The sequence below is a fragment of the Phascolarctos cinereus genome, unplaced genomic scaffold, assembly GCF_003287225.1.
Source record: "Phascolarctos cinereus isolate Bilbo 61053 unplaced genomic scaffold, phaCin_HiC Scaffold_5;HRSCAF=322, whole genome shotgun sequence".
NCBI classification, from domain to species: Eukaryota; Metazoa; Chordata; class Mammalia; order Diprotodontia; family Phascolarctidae; genus Phascolarctos; species Phascolarctos cinereus.
In genome coordinates this window covers 83578698-83598754 of record NW_027555958.1, presented here as the reverse complement: position 1 = coordinate 83598754, position 20057 = coordinate 83578698, and the positions used below count along the sequence as shown (strand labels likewise).

At 39.9% G+C, this 20057-nt stretch overlaps 1 protein-coding gene across 1 annotated transcript in view; it reads right to left on the bottom strand.

Annotated features, from left to right (window-relative positions):
• The window catches only part of LOC110196948 (protein unc-93 homolog A-like), a 51712-nt gene extending 31952 nt beyond the window's left edge, over window positions 1–19760 (bottom strand). The window contains exons 1-3 of the mRNA XM_078155041.1: window positions 19674–19760; window positions 18338–18486; window positions 2802–3011 (exon numbers count right to left, since the gene is read on the bottom strand). Of these exons, the coding sequence (XP_078011167.1) occupies window positions 2802–2888 (87 nt within the window). The 5' untranslated portion in view covers window positions 2889–3011; window positions 18338–18486; window positions 19674–19760. The remainder of the gene's footprint in view (window positions 1–2801; window positions 3012–18337; window positions 18487–19673) is intronic.
• Between the last annotated feature and the right edge of the window lie 297 nt (window positions 19761–20057).

Here is a 20057-nt window from a genome sequence, read left to right as displayed (position 1 = left end):
CAAGGCATTTAGTATTATGTGTCTGAGGCTGGATTTGAACACAAGTCCTCTCGACTCCAGGTCCAGTGCTTTATCCACTGCACCACCTAGCTGCCCCCATTATCTGTACTTTTAATCTTTAAATTAAATGAGCCACAGTCCCAGAACCAAAGTAGAAAATATGAGATGACAAACTCAAAATTGAATGTGAGCTTTTTGACAAACTGATTTCCTGTGTGTGTGTGTGTGCGTGTGTGTGTGTGTGTGAGAGAGAGAGAGAGAGAGAGAGAGAGAGAGAGAGAGAGAGAGAGAGACAGAGAGAGAGAGAGAGAGAGAGACAGACAGACAGACAGACAGACAGAGACAGAGAGGGAGAGAGAGAGAGACAGAGAGGGAGAGAGAGAGAGACAGAGAGACAGAGAGGGAGAGAGAGAGAGAGAGAGGGAGAGAGAGAGAAAGAGAGAGAGGAAGAGAGAGAGAGAGAGAGGGAGAGAGAGAGGTGGTGATTTGTTTTATTTCACAAAATGGGAGGGAAAGCAGCCAGTGTTTTGCTTCCTCAGTTCACTGTCACTGAATTCCAGATTCTGAACAAGCTCCTTGGCTCAGTCTCTTCTAAATAGTTCTTTGGATTTCCCTTCAGGGCCTGGTAAAGGGCTTGCATGTTATGGTCTAGAGTAGTAGTCTCCAAGGTGGGGGATGTACATTCCTTGTGGGCTTGTAGGTGATGATCCAGCATAGTGTGTGAAGAAAAGATTAGAACTGAGGAGAGCAGCACAGTTCTAGCTGCTAATAGCTACCACCTGCCTCTACCATTCTCATTCTTCTATATGCACCGAGGGAGGGCTACTATGGTCTGTCAGCTATGTGAGCTCCTCCACAGGCTCACCTGGCACCACGAATAGAATGAAATAGAATAGATTTCAATGGAATCTATAATCATTTTCCCCCAAGATATTCTAAAATGAGACATTTTTTTTTCCTTAAAACTTTCGCTTAAAAACTATTTTTACCAATTACATTCTTCCTGGATCTTGCCAATAAAATAACTCATATTGTACTCTTGGACAGGGTTTGCAAAGGCCTGGGATTAATTATTTGGAATATGATTTTCTTTCTTTTTGAGGGATAAAGACAGGCAGAACAAATCATTATGAATCATTCTGTTTTGAACCATTTGACTTTGAGGTTTGGTTCTATTATATTAATCCATGAAATTCTCATAAAACCTGGATATGTTGCCTTCAGGTTAGGCCCTGGGCAAGCCTATTGAGCAGACAAAGTTCTACCTCTATGGGACTCCCAACCTGGGTGACAACAGACAATTGTTAGGATCGTATCTATAGAGCTGAAAGGAATCTTAGAGACAGACCACTGAGTCCAATGCTCTTCTTTTACAGATGAAGGAACTGAGGCACAGAAAGTTTAAGAGACTTGCCCAGTCTCATTTAGCTAGTAATTATCTAACTCTAAGTCCAGTCTCCTATACACTACACTATGTTGCCTCTCAAGGTATGAGCTTTAGTCCTCTCACTTGGAAAATGGCAGTGATTCTTGCAGTTCCTACTTCAAAGATTTGTGAAGCACAAATGAAATTACGTATTCAATACTTTAAAGCACCATGTAAATGTTAGTTATTGTATTGCCCACTTGTTTATGATGTTAGAAAGCACAAAAGCATCACCAGAAATGCCAACGAATGTTGCACATTATAATGCTATCCTTGAAAGGCGCAGATGGCACCATATGGTCAATGGATACACCCAGGGCCAGCTAAAATAATAGCTGGATCACCTGGCAGCTAATGAGTTTTGACTTCAGGGATACCACAAAGAATCGCTGCTCAGAGTAACACCTTTTCCAGGCTCTTTTCTACGAAATAATTTGAAATGACTTTAACATTAAAAACATACACACACTTTTATTTAACAGCCTTTTAAAAATTTTCCAAGAAAGGCAAATCTCCCCTCCCTGCCCATCACAAGTACTTTTTATTTTACACTAAGATATAAATGACTGATATATCATTTCCTCCCAGGAGAAAAGGAAAGGGTGCTGGGGCTGGAAGAAGAGGGAATAATGTGGGAGAAGAGGGGTAAACAAAGGGGCATGGAAACAGAATTTCATGTACTTTGCAAGCTTGCGCAGGACCTAACCTGAAGGCACTGTACAGGCTTTATGAGATTTTTAAGGATTCATATAATAGAACCTAACCTCAAAGTCAAATGGTTCGAAGCAGAGGATGATTCATGATGATTTGTTCTACCTGTCTTAACTACCCTCAAGAAGAAAGAAAAGCAAAATCCAAATAATTAATCCCAGGCCTTGGTAAACCCTATCCAATAGTACAATATGATTTATTTTGTTGGCAAGGCCCAGTGAGAATGTAATTAAGAAAAATTGTCTTATAAACAAAATAAAAACATTTTAGATCTTAGAAAAATAAATGCAGATTCCATTGAAATCTATCCTATTTCATTCCATCTAAGGAATTCTCCTCTCCTATTGAGATGAGATGAGTTGAGTTCTAGTCCCATCTAATGCTGTCTGTATGACCATGGGCAAACCACTTTGTCTGGCTGATCCTCAGTCTACTCATCTGTAAAATGGGAATAATACTATTACTATTACCTGCCTTGCATAGTCGTAGTAAAGAAAAGCTTTCTAAACCTTTTGATGCCATAGAAGTCCAGGTTGTATTTATTATAATTATGTATTTCATCTTCATGTAACTTTGGAGGCTGAGAGAGGCCAAAAAAAAAAGGAAATGTGCATACACCCTTTGAAATCCTCAAGATTTCCAGGTGAAACGCACACACACCTACCTGTATATTCTGAAGACCTCCATATGCTGTAAACAGAAGCAGAAATCCAAAGGCAACGACAAGAACATTCTTTAAGTTTCTTCCCATTTTGTTTATTGAAAACCTTCAGTCATCAGCTGAGGGTGTATATCTGTAGTTCCTTAAGTAACCAACCAGAACTTCAGGGGGAAAAAGAATCTGGGCTTTGATGTGACAGCCTCTCTTCTTCATCTTAAGAGAAAGAATTCGTGTTAGCCATGAGGGCTAGTTAATGAACTTTGTTATCACTGACATCCAACACTCCCACAAAGTATTGTTAATTATTCACTTTCTGTAGAACAACAACAGCGATTTTTCCAACAGGACAAAAGATTAGGACTTTTGACAAATGGGGTGTGTGTGTGTGTGTGTGTGTGTGTGTGTGTGTATGTGTGTGTGTGTGTTTTCTTTCCAAGTAGACAAGACCCCATAATCAAATGATGATTCTATACTATGATTATGGTGGGCTGACATCTATGCATTTGTGTAATGTGCAGAAATTGGTGTCGTGGTACAAAAAAAAAAGGAAACTATTTTACTCTGAAATAACAAAGAGTAAATTCTAGGTCTTGCTCCTGAGAAAGGCCAGCATGATTATAAGACACTGTTGATAGCCAAAGACTTCTTTATTATGACACACAAGCTAGAGATTATATAATATAGCCAAAACAAGAGCATGTTTTCCCACATAAAAATTTCTAATTTGACCTTAGAAGGTTAATTTTTAAAAAGCCTCTGATTTATGCCATTTAAAAATCGGTTTGAATTTGCATGACAATCCTTATGCGCTGTGGCAAATGTAACCAATTTGTATAGCAATGAATAATCTGTTTAAGATAGTGCAGACTTTATGCCTTGGGAGGATGAACCATCTCCTGTGTCCCCCCCACTTCCCTTCACAGCCCCATATCAGGTTAGATGGTGAGAAGGGAATCATCCAGCTTGAGGAAAAAAGACTTCAGCACCATTCTTCATTCTAAAGACCCAAGATACTAATCAATAAGTAATCCGTGGGGTAAAAAGCCGTAGATCCCCAAGGGTGATAGATCCAAAAGACATAGCAAAATATAGGATGGTAGATTTTGGAGCTGGGAGGACCTCAGGAGATCTAGCTCACTCCCCTCATCTTACTGATTGGAAACCTGGGACCCAGCAAAGTGACATGATTTAATAGATATCACATAGGTACTAAATGGCAGAGCCAAGATTTGATCTGAGATCTTTAAGTTCATGATCTAAGCCGTCTTTACACTGATCTTATCTAATGTGAGTTTGGTAGCAATAGGTCAAAAGCCAGAGGATTTTGCAAAGAAAAAGGTCAGGGGGCAAGTAGGTGGTGCAGTAGATAGAGCACCAGCCCTGAAGTCAAGAGAACCTGAGTTCAAATATGACCTCAGACACTTGACACTTCCTAGCTATGTGACCCTGAGCAAGTCACTTAACCTCCATTGCCTCACAAAAAAAGAAAAGGAAAAAAAAAAAGAAAAAGGTTAGGAAAACACTAGAAGGAGAAAATTAAAGCCCAGGTAACAAGTGGTGAGATGCTAGCTATAAGCCCGCCCCAGTCGATAAAAGTGTAATGAAATTGTGGATTTGTCATTCTTTCTCTTTCCATGAGGTTAATAAACCTTGTTTTATATAAACTATGTTTCTGCTCTATCATTGGGCAGCTAGTTGGTACAGTGAATAGAGCACAGGGCCTGGAGTTCGAATCCAGCCTCAGATACTAACTAGCTATGTGACCCTGGGTGAGTCACCTATCCCTATTTGCCTCAGTTTCCTCATCTGTAAAATGAGCTGTAGAAGGAAATGGCAAACCACTCCAGGATCTTTGCCAAGAAAACCCTAAATGAGGTCACAAAGACTGAGCTATCACTGAATAACAAATATCTGCTCTGTCATCCAGCATAGCGTTTTGAACACAGTAAGTGTTTATTAAATGTTGTTCCTCATGGGATCAATCAACAAGCATCTGTTGATCACTGACTATATGGTAGGCACTGTGCTAGACCCTGGGCATACAAATATAAAGTCCCTGCCCTCAAGGAGCTTATATTCTAGGATCATATAATTAGGGCTGCAAGGGGCCTAAGAGTTCATCCTGCCCAGCCCCCTCATTTCATAGATGAGGAAAGCGAGACCCAGAGAAGTTAAATGACTTGTTTGTGTTTGTACCAGTTGTAAATGGCAGAGCCAAACGTTGTTCGGTCATCTGATTCCAAATATACCATGTTTTGTTATTTTTGAATGCTTCTAGAGGCCGTGGTTTGATGGCTTATCATTGGTGAAATGTTTTCACCCTCCTGACACACGGGCATTCTTTTTTCTTTTTTTCTTTTTCCATTTGTTTGTTTGTTTGTTTGTTTGGAGGCAATGAGGATTAAGTGACTTGGCCAGGGTTACACAGCCAGTGTCTGAGGTAAGATTTGAACTCAGGTCCTCCTGACTCCAAGGCTGGTGCTTTATCTACTGCTCTACCTAGCTGCCTCCACCCTTTTTTTTTTTTAATACTGTAAAACATATCAGTTTATATTTTCATGGAAATTGTCAATAGCATACCATTTAACTAATAGTCACTTAACTCCTACTAGTTGAATTATCATCTGCATGGAAATAGCTCCCACATAAATGTATCTAACTTTAGTCTCTTTTCTGAACCCAAGCCTCTCATCATTCATTGCAGTGAATAGAGCACCAGGCCTGGAATCAGGAAGACTCATCATCCTGAGCTCAAATCTTACTTGCTAAGCTATGCTTGCTAGCTGTGTGACCCTGGCAAGTCACTTAACCCTGTTCGCCTCAGTTTTCTCATCTGTAAATTGAGCTGGAGAAGGAAAAGGCAAACCACTTCTGTATCTTTGCCAAGAAAACCTCAAATGGGATCATGAGGATTTGGACATAGATGAAAAACCACTAAATGACAAAAACTTCATTTCTCTTCTGATCCCATGTCCCTCATCATTCATTTTTTGTTTGTGGCAATGAGAATTAAGTGACTTGACACACAGCTAGTCACACAGCTAGTAAGTGTCTGAGGTCACATTTGAACTCATGTCCTCCTGACTCCAAGGCTGGTGCTTTATCTACTGTACCACCTAGCTGTGCCCCTTTTTTAATACTGTAAAACATCTCAGTTTTATTTTCTTGGAAATCATCAACAGCATACGATTTGACTAATATTCACTTATTCATTAATTGTAGAACTCAATGGGAGCAAGAAATGATTATGTATTTCCTGGAGATCTATTCATTTAAACTATTTTGGGAATACTGCTTATTCTATTGAAACCAAAAATCAATCAATCAATAAAATAAAAGACCTGATAACAACAAAAACCCTTAACCTTTGTTGAACTGACCCCTGAGATAAGATGCAGGCTAATAGCCCTTAACCACTCAATATATGGAAGCAAAATTACCCACACTGTCATCAAAAGAATCTCAATCTGTATGATACTTAAGAACAGTATAATCACTACACAGATTAAAGGAGAAGCAGTTGGATCTTTGCTGACTGTGGCTTCCAGTCTGCTCCTCTTACTAATCCCTCTTTTAATAAAATAAACAGATGAATCCAAGATTAAAATCCTCTTTTGTCAAGTAGCTCCCTATTGGGTACTATCTTTCCTTGAATGTGCTTAACCATGATTTGATTTCTGGACAATAGTCTTAAAGTTCATTGATGTGACTGCTCTTCAGAAAATTGCTGCTAAAGTTTTCTTAGAGAGCAGAGCCCAAAATTCCAGATGTCATTGCCACATTTTACAACAAAGAGATGGCAATAGTTACTTTCTTCCCAGTTTTTCCTCTACCTCTCTTACTTGCTTCTCAAAATCCTTTTTGAGCTCTTACTAATTCATGTTTTTTCTTGGAGTCTTTGGATATAGGAGCTTGACTTTGTTGTCTTCTTCTGGTTGTATGTTTTGATTTTCTTTGTCACCAAAGGAAATTCTATGGTCTGACTGTTTTTCACTGTTTGCTCATGTTCCCAGCCAATTACTTGAATTTTAAACTCTTTGTTAAGGCAGGGGTCTGCTTCCAGTGTGAAGAATGTACTGTCCCAAGCTTCAGGGGTTTTGTGCAGCTGTTTTCAGAGATACTTCTAGAGACCTGTAAATTTTCAGTTCTTCAAAGGTGGTATGATCAAGGGCAAGGTGTTTACTCCTTTCCTGGGCTGTGTTCTGCTCTATGAGTGACCACAAGCACTCTTTTCTGCCTTGGAATCATGAGGAGGATTCTCTCTTCACTGCCATTACAAGCTCATGTCAGCACTCTTCCTCACCCCAGGACCGCCACCCAGAACTGTGACCCAGTATAAGCATGGGAAAAGCAAGAGAATCCTGCCTTAGCACCAGCAAGAAGATCCCTGCAATCCTCTTCTGATCAGCCACTCAGTTCCTCTTCCATCTGTAGGCTAAGAGAAAGCAGCCGCCAGCCCAGGACTGTGCCAGGACTGGGGCTGGGACTGAGCTTCTCTTTCACCGTGGTCAGACTTTTCCTACTGACCTTCTAAGTTGTCTTTGGTGTTTGTGGGTTGAGAGGTCTGGAAACTGCCACAGTGGCCCTTGATTCAGTCCCCTGAGGCCTGCTTCAGGTTCACTGAGGCCTGGTCTTTGCCTGTGCACTCACACTGAACTGCGTTCCTCTCCCAGCCTGGTGAGATAGACCTTTCTAATCAACCATTCAGGTTATCTTGGACAGTAAATTTATTCCATTCTGTCTTTTTGTGGGTTCTGCTGCTCTAGAATTTGTTTAGAGCCATTTTTTACAGGTATTTGGAGGGGTTTCGGGGAGAGCTCAAGCAAGTCACTGCTTTTACTCTACCATCTTGGCTCCCAAAAGAGTAAAGTTACTTTTGCCTGCAATAGCAGAACATAAGGCATCTTCTTTTTGTCTTCAGTCACATAATTTGCCTACCACTGTATGGAAATACTGTTGCTGAAAGAATTGGCATAACCAAATTTTGCCACACTTTTTATAATCCAGGGATTCTTAACCTGGCCTACATGAACTTATCTTAAAAATATATTTTGATGATTGTGTTTTAATTTAAATGGTTTCCTTCATAATCCTAGAAATTTTATTTTGTGCATTTAAAAACATTATTCTGAGAAAGGGTCTATATGCAGGGGTCAGAACCTGTGGCCTTGAGGCCACATGTGGCCCTCTGGGTCCTTCACAGTGAAGTTTGGATTCAGTCAAAGGGTGGCACTCGAGGACATAGAGGGCCACGTGTGGCCGCGAGGCCACGGGTTGCCTACCCCTAGATAGGCATCACCAGACTGCCAAAGGGGTCCATAAAACCAAAAAGGTTAAGGAATCCATTTTGAAGACCTCATTCAGACTACTTGCTTTGAACAAGCTGCTTCTTTGGAATACTGGTTGTTGTCATATCTCTCTGTGCATAGTAACTTACTTTACCATTTTTTCTAGCTTCTGCCTATCCAGGAGACCCTGACGTTGATATTGAATATTTATTTGCTGATGAAAAAAGTTAAAGACAAAAGAAAATTTGGCTCCCAACAATAGTTCAGAGGATTTCTAGTAGCAAGATTATCTTCTAGTTTTCCATAAAATGTAAGCTCCTTGAAGGCAGGGACTAGTTTTTGTTTGTTTGTTTTGCATCTCCAGCACAGTACCTGGAAAGCGGCAGGTGTTAAATGAATATTCCTAGGATCATAGATTTAGAGCAGGAGGTAATCTTAGGAGCCATCTTTCTCTTCCAATTCCCTTGTTTTGTAGATGCCAAAGGTCACAGAAGTCTTTGGACTAGTATTCAAACTAAGGGCCTCTGTTTCCCAGTCCAATGATCTTTCCACTGTACCAGACTTTTTCTTGCTGAACTGGATTGATGTTTCATAATTCATAAGTCATTTCATAACTATCAGTTGTAGTTACTTAAGATTTTACTTTTATTCTTTTTTTTGGGGGGGGTAGGCAAAGGGGCTAAGTGACTTGCCCAGGGTCACACAGCTAGTAAGTGTTATGTGTTTGAAGCTGGATTTGAACTCAGGTCCTCCTGAATCCAGGGCTGGTGCTCTATCCACTGCGCAACCTAACTGCCCAATTTTCCTTTTATTCTAGCAACACTAAAGAAGAAGGCTGGTAGTGACCTAGATACAAGTTTTGCCCAGTACTCTCTGCCAGTTGGGGTAGGCTACAGCATTTCCTGTTCCCTTCTTCCCCCAGCCACATATAAGAAAGATGAAGCTAATGGTAATCTAACTCTATATGCCATGGTCCTTGCCCAGCTGTGATACCCCTTTGAAACCGTCACATTATTACATGGCTAATAACCTTGCCCCACCAGCTGTTCCTCTCCCTTTATTACTTAAATTTTGGCCATATGTGAGCAAACTGTTCATACCCTCCCTACTCTCATTCTCTCATGACTATGCTTCTCTTCCCTCCCCCATCCATGTTTCATTCCAAACCTGCCTACCCTTTCCTCTGTATCATGGAATTGCTCTTCCATATCATCAAAGGTCCCTCTTTCTTTCACTATTAGTTCTCAATGGCTAGCTTCCCTTTGATAACACTTAATCTCTTTTATCATCCTCTCCAGAACTGGATAGAGAAGACTTCATTACCACTCCCCTTCCCCCACATATACAAAGTATTCTGTTTCTTCTGTTCCTAGAAGGAAGTAGGGATACTCCTGGCTTTCTTTTACCCTTTCAGGAATCACTTTCCTATCCTTACTCAGCAATCTCTCTTCCTTTGAGGTTTACTCCAACAAAGATTTCCACCTAATTCAGGTCATGGCAGCTTCTTCTTTGCATTTCCACTAGTTAACTCACGCTTGGCAGAGAATAAGTACTTAATAAATCCCTGTTGACTGACATGACCAGATTCCAGGTTGTTCTCTCTCCTTTCTCAAGGAGTTCAGCAAGTGACTCACAATCTTTCTCTCCAATCCAGTTCCTGACTTTATAATTAGGGAGCTTCAACATCATCCATAGAGATGCTCCCTCAAACTCCCTTGGTTCCTAATTTCTCAGGTTCTTACAGTCTTATAACCTATTCCATCATTCCATCTCAGTCACACAAAGAGTACACTTGTGGGAAATGGGGAGATACACTGTTTACTATTTCTTCGTGTCCCTGAAATAAAATGATGGACTAGATAAGATGATAGGGAAAAGTAGATCTCACCATTACCTACACTTCCTTAATTAACAGTCATTCATATGATCATTACTTGTTATTCCATCCTGTCTAACCACTCCTAAACCAGTTCTTTGTTCTCATTGTGCTCTCCAATCCCTTCACCCCTCAGGATTTTCTCAATCCATTACTCCTGATCTAATTTAATTTTCCTCCCTTACCAATCTGGATCCTAGGGTTAGTCAATTAGTTCCATACTGCCCTATACTCTTCACTCACCTTAGTTCCTTGTCCTATTGCTGCTTACCCCTTGTCAAACCCTAGTACAGAATTCCTCTTATCATCTGTCTCTTCCTTTCCTATGCATGTGCCACTGAACAAAGCTAGAAGATATGCAACTGTACTGACTGAGAACACTAAATTTATTTTATCTCACCTCACCTAAGCCTTCATTTCATAAAGGCAGACTTTTCATGTCTCCCTAATTGATTGCCTTTTTCTGCATAGATGCTATTCCATACCTTCTCTTGTCAAGTCTCCTACACCTCCCTCTTTTTCCTCTTTTTCAGCTGAGGATGCTGCTTTTTATTTTACTGAGAAAATTGGGAAGCTCCTTCTTGTCCCCTTCTCTCCATTTCATAAAGCCTTAAGCAGCTTTCTTTTCCTTCTCCCTAGTCTTTGACAATGATGTGGTCTTTTTTTGTCAAGGCCAGACCCCTCTATATGTGCTTTCATTTCCATTTACTCACATTTTTTACTGCAGATTATAATCTCACTAATGTCCTGTATATCTAATCTTCAACCTCTCCTAATCTGGTGGTTCCTTTTCTACTGCCTTCAAATATGCCCCTCTCCCCTATCCTTGAAAAGCTTTTACAAGACTCTATTATCCCCTCAAGCTCTCATCCTACATCTCTCTTCTCTTTTTCAGCCAAACTCCTAGAAAAAGTTGTCTAAAATCTTTGTCTCTTATGCACTCTTTAACCCTTACAATATAGCTTCCTACATCATCATTCAACTGAAACTGCTCACTCTAAAGTAATCAATGATTTTTAACAACCACATCAGATGGTCTTTCTTCAGTCTCTATCATTCTCAACCTATCTTAGTCAACAGAGATTTATTAAGGGATTTACTTATTATATGCCAAAAATGGACTAAGTATTGTGGAAAGGAATCATAGGGAATATAAAAGCCTAGGTTTGGAGACAAGATTGAGTTCGAGTCTTTCTCCTGGCATATACTGTCTGACTATAGGTAAGTCATATAACCTCTCAGTTATCTAAAGACCTTTCCAAGACTCAAAATGGAATGTGAGCTTTTAATCTTTTGTGAAGTTTCCTAAATTAATGAAATCGCATTCCCCAATGCCATAAAGAAATGCAAAAGAAAATTGGTAGGAGTATGCCAAGTGACTGGTAGAGAAGGGAAGGTGATGCAGTTATAATAGCCTGTTCTAAAAATCCCAAACACCAGCTGGTAAGCAGTCCCCAGGCCACAAGTCAGAAATCCTTAACAAAATTAAGATTGAGGCAGCTTGGCAAGAAGGATATAGATTACTCAGACTAGAAATAACAGATTCAAAGCCAGGGTACTTGGAGTACAAAGGGTAAGATTAAAAAAACTATAAAGGGAGAAATTCAGTGGGCCTGCTACTGATGAATTACCTCCCCCAAAAGAATCATCCTTAGTTAATATGTTAGGTAATCTCCACTCAGATGAAATTAGCTATAGACTCAGACTGAGAGAAATGTAATTATACTCATAAGCAGGTCTTTAACAGACCTTTTTCTACTAAAATGGGAGGAAACTTCCACAAAATCATGTAAACATTGATTAAACACTAATCACCTAAGTTTATATGCTAACTATAAGTATGCATACTATTTGGAGCAAGATCTGAATAACTATGGTCACAGCATCCTAAACTATAAAAAGACCTTAGAAGTCATACAGTCAAACAACTTAGGCTATTTAGGAATCTTCTCTACCATATCCTTAATAAGGGATCATCTAGTGGTCACCACCACTAGACTTTCAATGACAGGACCCTCACAAGTCAGGCAATTGCATTTGGTGACAGCTTTAATTGTTTCAATTGTTTCCTTATAATCCTATTTTTTAATTGTGCCTTGTATTGACCCAAAATTGGTCCCTATTTCCCACCAGCTAAACTGCTTTGGAACATCCTTGGGCCTCTCCATCAGGCCTCCCTTCCTCAAAAAACATATTGGGAAATCTGATGGTCCTGCAAGATTGAGTTAGTTCAGTGCGCATGTCTCATCAGTGCTGACTTAACTGGAACAGCAGGTGGAGCCATGAGTTTGCAGTGCCCGTATTTAAGAAGGGGGTTTAGTACAGTCTTCTCTCTATTCTCCACCAGCAACACTGCTCTTGGACTTCTCTGGTTCTCATCATGTCCCTGGTGCTGGGTACCTCCACTTCCTTCTCCTCCCTACCCCCGCTACTTTTCAACTTCGTCGTGTGTGTTATCCCCAATTAGAATGTAAACTTCTTAAGAATAGAAACTCTTTTTTATTACTTGAATTTTTAGCATTTCGCTCACTGCGTGACACACAGTAGGCGCTAAATAAATGTTTATTGTCTGACCCAAAATTGGCCTTCATGTAGCTTTTCATGTGACTTTGGAATCCCTTGCTAACCCAGGATTTTTGCAGAGTATTTTGGGTATAGGGTGTCTGACTCAAGCCCCAGTCCAGTGAATTCTCTATCCAAATATTAAGAGTGATAAATCAGTCCTTTTTAGGATAGAATTTATTTATTTAAGGTGGAATAGCAGAGCAAATAAATAGGAAGAAAATCCCCCTGAGCTCCAAATGTACTATTCTCCGTGCCATCTGTCAGAGAGGGAATATTCCCAGGAAACCTCACATCCTGGGGCTCTTTCTTAGCTGGAAAATCTTTTAAGGTTCCATTCCCAACAACCAAACGTGTCTCACTGCAGCTACACTCTGTGTTTGCAGCTGTCGTTCCTTGCTGTCTCTGAAGCTGCTGATCGTTGCTGGTCTGTAGAACTGTTGCTCTCCTCTGAGGCTGGGCTGCTTCAATCTGCTGCCACTGTCACGAGCTGCTAGGGTTTCTTCTTTCGCAGGGCCTTTAGTTAGAACTTTTTCATGTGATACTACAGCACTGGTCAAAGTATACCTAGGGCTCAAAGGTACACCCAACAGGGAAAAAGGAGGAAATCCCTCTAGCCAAAACTGATTTTTTCCCTTCCCAACAACTTTACCACACCTCGGTGTGTTTTCTCCCAGATTTCTCAATATTTAGGTTGACACTAGGAAATTCCATTCAACCCTCATCTTGCCCTTGGAAACTAGCAAAAAATCACTGGAGTTTCAACAAGTGACAAGGAAGTATTTAAACATACAGGTGAGGGCAGGGTGCAAGTGGTGACCTTTGCCTACTATCCTGCAGGTCAGATTTCTGTCCCTCTTTTTTTTTTAATATAAATTTATTTATTTTTAGTTTTCAATATTCACATCCACAAGTTTTTGAGTTCCAAATTTTCTCCCTTCCTCCCTCCCCACCCACCCTCATTGAAAAGGCAAGCGACTCAATATAGGTTGTACATGTGCAGTTATGCAAAACACTTCCTTAGTAGACATGTTGTGAAAAACTAACTCTGTTTCCCTTAATCCTATCCTGCCCTCCCATTTATTCTATTCTTTCTTTTGACCCTGTCCCTCCTCAGAAGTATTTGCTTCTGATTACCCTCTTTCCCAATCTGCCCTCTCTATCACCCCCCTGCTCTCTTGTCCCCTTCTCCCCCTATTTTCCTGTAGGGTAAGACAGATTTCCATACCCAATTGGATGTGTATGTTATTCTCTCCTTAAGCCAAATCCTGTGAGAATAAGATTCCCTCATTCCCTCTCACTTCCCCTGTTTCCCCTCCACTGTGAGAGACTTTTCTGTTTTTTTTGGTGAGATAATTTACCCCATTCTACCTCTCCCTTTCTTCTCTGAGTATCATCCTCTGTCATCCCTTAATTTTATTCTCCAGATATGACCCCTTAATCTTCAACTCACCCTGTGCCCTCTATCTATCTACATATATACATACATACAATTTTTTTCCTTCAACTACCCTAATACTGACAAAGTTCTCATGAGTTACAAATATCATCTTTCCATGCAGCAATGTAAACAGTTCAATCTTAATAAGTCTCTTATGATTTCTCTTTCCTGTTTACCTCTTCATGTTCCACTGGAGTCCTGTATTTGAAAGTCAAATTTTCTGTTTAGCTCTGGTCTTTTCATCAGGAATGCTTGAAAGTCCTCTATTTCACTGAATGACCATTTTTCCCCTGAAGGATTATACTCAGTTTTGCTGGGTAGGTGATTCTTGGTTGTAATCCTATCTCCTTTGCCCTCCAGAATATTATATTCCATGCCCTGCGGTCCTTTAATGTAGAAGCTGCTAAATCTTGTGTTATCCTGATTGTGTTTCCACAGTACTTGAATTGTTTCCTTCTGGCAGCTTGTAATTTTTTCTCCTTGACCTGGGAACTCTGGAATTTGGCTATAATATTCCTAGGAGTTTTCCTTTGGGATCTCTTTCAGGAGATCTGTGGATTCTTTCAATTTCTATTTTGCCCTCTGGTTCTAAAATATCAGGGCAGTTTTCCTTGATAATTTCTTGAAAGATGATGTCTAGGCTCTTTTTTTGATCATGGCTTTCAGATAGTCCAATAATTTTTAAATTCTCTCTCCTGGATCTATTTTCCAGGTCAGTTGTTTTTCCAATGAGATATTTCACATTGTTTTCTAATTTTTCATTCTTTTGGATTTGTTTTACAGTGTCTTGATTTCTCATAAAGTCACTGTCTTCCAATTGCTCTATTCTAATTTTTAAGGAAGTATTTTCTTCAGTAAGCTTTTGGACTTCCTTTTCCATTTGGCCAATTTTTCTTTTTAGGGCATTTTTCTCCTCATTGGCTTTTTGGACCTCTTTTGCCATTTGGGTTAGGCTGTTTTTTAAGGTGTTATTTTCTTCAGTATTTTTTGGGTCTCCTTTAGCAAGCTGTTGACTTGTTTTTCATGATTTTCTTGCATCACTTTCATTTCTCTTCCCAGTTTTTCCTCTACTTCCCTTACTTGCTTCTCAAAATCCCTTTTGAGCTCTTCCAAGGCCTGGGACTGATTCATATTTTTCTTGGAGGCTTTGGATGTAGGAGCTTTGATTTTGTTGTCTTCTTCTGGTTGTATATTTTGATCTTCTTTTCACCAAAGTAAGATAATATAGTCTGACTCTTTTGTGCTGCTTGCTCATGATCCCAGCCAATTACTTGATTTTAAACTCCTTGTTAAGGTAAGAGTCTGCTTCCAATGTGGAGAGTGTACTGTCCCAAGCTTCAGGGGTTTGCGTAGCTGTTTTCAGAGATACTTGTAGGGACCTGTAAATTTTCAGTTCTTCCAAGGTGGTATGATAAGGGGCGAGGTGTTTACTCCTTTCCTGGCCTGTGACCACAAGTATTCCTTTCTGTTCTGTAACTGTGAGGAGGGGTTTCTCTCCACAGCCACTACAAGCTCCACCACGCCAGAGCTCCTCCTTACCCCAGCACCACCACCCAGAACTGTGACCCAGATCCAAACACAGGTAAAACAAGAGATTCCTGCCTCAGCACTGGCAAAGAGATTTCTGCAGTCCCTCTCTGATCAGCCATTGGATTCCCCCTCAGTCTGTGGGCCGGAAGCTCGGGAAGCAGCCCCCCCCCCCAGGGCCAGGCTCTTGGGGAATGGAGCTGAGACCCCCGCCTTCTCCTCTGACCACCGACAGAAACAGACTTTTCCCACTGACCTTCTAAGCTGTCTTTGGCATTCATGGATTGAGGAGTCTGGAAACCTCCACAGCTGCCCGCGATTCAGTCCTCTGAGGCCTGCTCCAGGTTTGCTGAGGCCTGCGTGCCCATGCTGCGCTGTGCTCCCAGACCGGCGCGACACACCTTTCTGATCAATCATCCAGGTTGTCTTGGGCTGGAAATTTGTTTCACTCTGTCTTTTTGTGGGTTCTGCTGCCTCAGAATTTGTTTAGAGCCATTTTTTATGAGTATTTGGAGGGGTTTGGGGGAGAGCTCAAGGAAGTCACTGCTTTCACTCTGCCGTCTTGTCTTCGCCCCCTCTGTCCCTCTTACATATCTCTTACCTATTGATGCTATCACTGCCCCTGAACCTGCAAGTAAAATACGTGATATCTCCTAACTCTGAATTTCATTTGTCATCAATTATGACAAATTCTTCTGGCTTCCATTCTACTTTCAGGAAACTTTTTAACCACAACACCCTGGGCTTTGAAGTCTTCCACGGGCTACTTATATTTTGGCTTTCATTTGGCCTTTTTCATTTCTTCTCCTAAGTCTGTCTCTAGTCTTAGATCTTTAACTGCTTAGTTTAATCTGAACTGAAGTATTTCTTAGTCTCTTCAGTTCTGTCAACTAGGAGAGAAGCTTCCTAAGGTAACTCTCTCTGTTACTTCCTACAATCTCTTGTTTTTTTCTCTTGGTTCCAGACTCCCACCTTCACTCCCCTTTGAGGTTTTTCTATGACTCTCTTCCCTTCTTCCATCAAGAAATATCTATAAAATGAGGTTAGACTCAATGATCTCTAAGGTTCTATCTAGCTCTAGAATACATTTGTTGTCTATCTGGTTTCTAGAACAATCATACTTCATTGGTACTATACTTTTTTCCTCTGTCCTTACTGGTTAATAATACCTTACCTATGTAGAAAGAGTTTTTTAATGGTATATTGTATCATCTAGCTCTCTGTCAGATCAAAATATGTCTCAGATAGACCCTTTCCCATCTCTAATTTTTCCCTTTGAACTTTTAAATATTGCTTGAATAGAAAAGGTTTTAAATGGACTTACACAATGGCTCCCTTACCTTTTTCTTATCAAACCACGAGTTCTTAACCTTTTCTTTACCATGAAAGCTTGATATTTCCCATGAAGGACATTGAAAAAAATTCTTTCCCAAAAGGGAATTTTGTTGCCTCCAGCAAAACAAGGGAAAGCACCTGCTCCATCTGAAATCAGTTACATATTTTTCTCAGAATTTTCCCTAAACCTATACTTAGATTCTGAGCTTCACTGACTTTTCCAGCGATGTACACCTTAATCTCTTGACCGTGTACCTTCCTCTCTTACTTAACTTTGTTACTCTATTCATTTGATTTTCTGTATCTTCTAAACATTTTGAATAGTTTAAACTTAAAACAACAGCAACGATAGTCTGGCAATCTGGTAAAGCTTATGGACCACTTCTCAGAATAACGTTTTTAAATGTATGAAGTAAAATATGTAGGATAGCAAAAGGAAGCATAGCTATATATTTTTTTTAATAAAGATACAAATTCCCAGGTTAAGAACCATTGAGGGGCTCATCTAATTGTTCACTCCAGGAATTTAAATGAAAGTTAATTACTGTGTATTGAGGGTGTGAGGAGAGGAGAAGAGCATATGAGTAGGGAGGGAAGGATGGCCTGGTCAGTTTTAAATACCAAGTGGATTTTAGAAGTATCTTCAATCTTGTTAAAACTAATATTTGATGGACCCAAGAACCAGAGATAATATTTAAATGTTTAAGATCTTGATGAATGTTCTCTCAAAATATGTCAGTAATATTCTGTTTCCTAAAGATTAGTATCTATACGATATTATCACTTTGGGCAGAGTAAGATTTTGGTTATATCTGTTTGAATTCTGATTAGCACTTCCAATGGACTGGCATTATGGCTAAGTGCCATGATCAGGAAATGCAGTTTGATTAACTAATCGTTGTTCTAGCCACTAGATGGCTCTGTTTTGCTACTCCTCAATAGCTCGATGTTTGTCACAACCCCCAAAGGCTTGACAGATATGAGTTCATTTAATCAGATTTTAAATAATTAAACTTCCTGTTAAGAAATTAGAGATTGTTCTTGATTTTAAGGGAAGTGCAATCAGTGCTTGGTCCTTTTACAAAAAAGTGTTCACGTAAGCAGATTAATATAATCATTCTTGACATTTTAAAATGGTATTCCTGCTGTTTAAAAAGTAGCAACAAAGACACAATCCTTCCTGCAAGTTATTTGGGTCAACACAGACAATGGAGAAAATCAATTGCTTTCATTAAGAATTCCCAGTGTCTAAATATACAGTGTGTGTGTGTGTGTGTGTGTGTGTGTGTGTGTGTGTGTGTGTGTTGCAAAGAAAATTTTGAAAGCAGCACGGCTCCAGTAGTGTAGGCTTGAATATAGCTTCCTTGTGTGTGTGTGTGTATGTGTGTTGCTTGAGGATAGATTTCCTTTGGCTGATTGTTCCAAACCATGTAGCCTTTTGAAAAGAGCATTCAAATCTACCAGGCTTTCAACTGAAGCTGTTGAATTAGATGATTTCTCAGATACCTACCAGCCCTAACACTCTGTGAGCCTTTAAAGGAGATGAGCAGCTTTGGTCTTCCCCCTCACAAAATTCTTCAGCCTGGCTCTGGAGGGAACACCTCTAAGAATCAGAGGTAGATTCAATCAGGGCTCCCTATTCTGTCCTTCGCTGCTCAGCTGAGAAGAGACAAGAGACCCAATTAGGGAAATGGCTTTTGTGATAAGACTCCAGTTTATTAGGTGCTCATCTGAGACCCCTCCAGCTCATTTCCATTATCCCCAAGAGAAGGCATTGACCTTCACTTCCAGCTGTCTCAGTTAGTAGAGACCCTAAAGGAGAATTGGAATATTTTGCAGAGACTCAGCATCCTATCCCTTTCATCCTAACATTATATATAGATCCTGTGAACCCTCCATGTAGTTACTCTTTGAAAGTGCTTTTGACTGTCCTCTGAAGTGATTTTTTTTCAAGATCTCTTTTGCCAAGGTTAGTCTTAATTCATATCCCATATGGGAAATTCGGACTGCCTGAAAACCTAGAAGTAATCCTAGAATATTACCTAGTCTGTCGTTTCTGAGGAATCTGTGGAATCCTTGCCAATGACTTATGCTAAGGCTAAGGCATTCCTTATTTTGTACCACAGTGTGGAAGTCTCTGGTAGGTCTGTAGTACATCACATTTGGCACTGCTTTCAGTCTTCTTGTCAGTTTAGCTAAGATTAAATGAATCATGAGTTCAGACAATGTTTCACTAGCTTTTTTTTCCTCCCTGGATTCTGGGCACTTCTGGCTTCATCAAGAAAACCATTCCACCTTTTCCTTCTTATCTATCCTTGCTTCTGGTCTCTTGGACAATGAATTGTATACATAAATACACACACACAAATACATGCATCAAACCTATTAAAAAACATAGCAGAAGAGGTCACAAAGATTCCCTTGTTCGGTTTAAACATGGCACTCTAACAATATGGATCTGGAAATACCTGTCTTGCTATTGGTGGGAACCTTTGAACATACTACAGAAAAGTGGGAATGACGCTTCTAGCAATATCAAATTCAACCAAATGGGGATAATCATGGCTTTATTGAACTGTAGAATACACGCTATTATTTGGTAACTAACAGCCAGGCATATCTCTCTGGAATGTTGAGACAAGTGAGGGGCAAACCATATTCCTGCTTGAAGTAAGCAAATAATGGTTTCCATTTGCTACTTCAAAGGTAGAGACACAACCACAGTGACATTAAGCTGAGTTGGCAAATACCCTAAAGATAGCCCTGTGCTTGTTAAGGCAACATACACATTTGCAAATTTTATACTTAGACCCCCAGAAAATAAACATCATCTATACAAAGCATACCTGAGTTGTATTGCTTTCTTGGGTTCAGAACAGAGAAAATTTGTTGCTGCTCCAATCTTTTGCAAACTTCAGAGTGCTAAGAATTCCCTTGATCTTTCAGTTTAAAAGATAATGCTGACTCATGGTCTTTTTGAAAGTATGTTGTGAAACTATTGTGTAATATTTATTTTGTCTATAGTAAGAAGCAAAATTCTTTGGAAAATAGTAGGTCACTCATAAACAGATTGCCCCCAAACTTATTTTCAGTTGCCTGATTCTTTGGGTACTCTTTGCTCAGTAAAGGGGATAAGACGGACCAGGAAAAGCTATTTGACATAACTTAGTGGCAGGACATCTTGAATTTCAGTAAAAATTGCAAAATTTTGTAATTCTAGACATCTACAT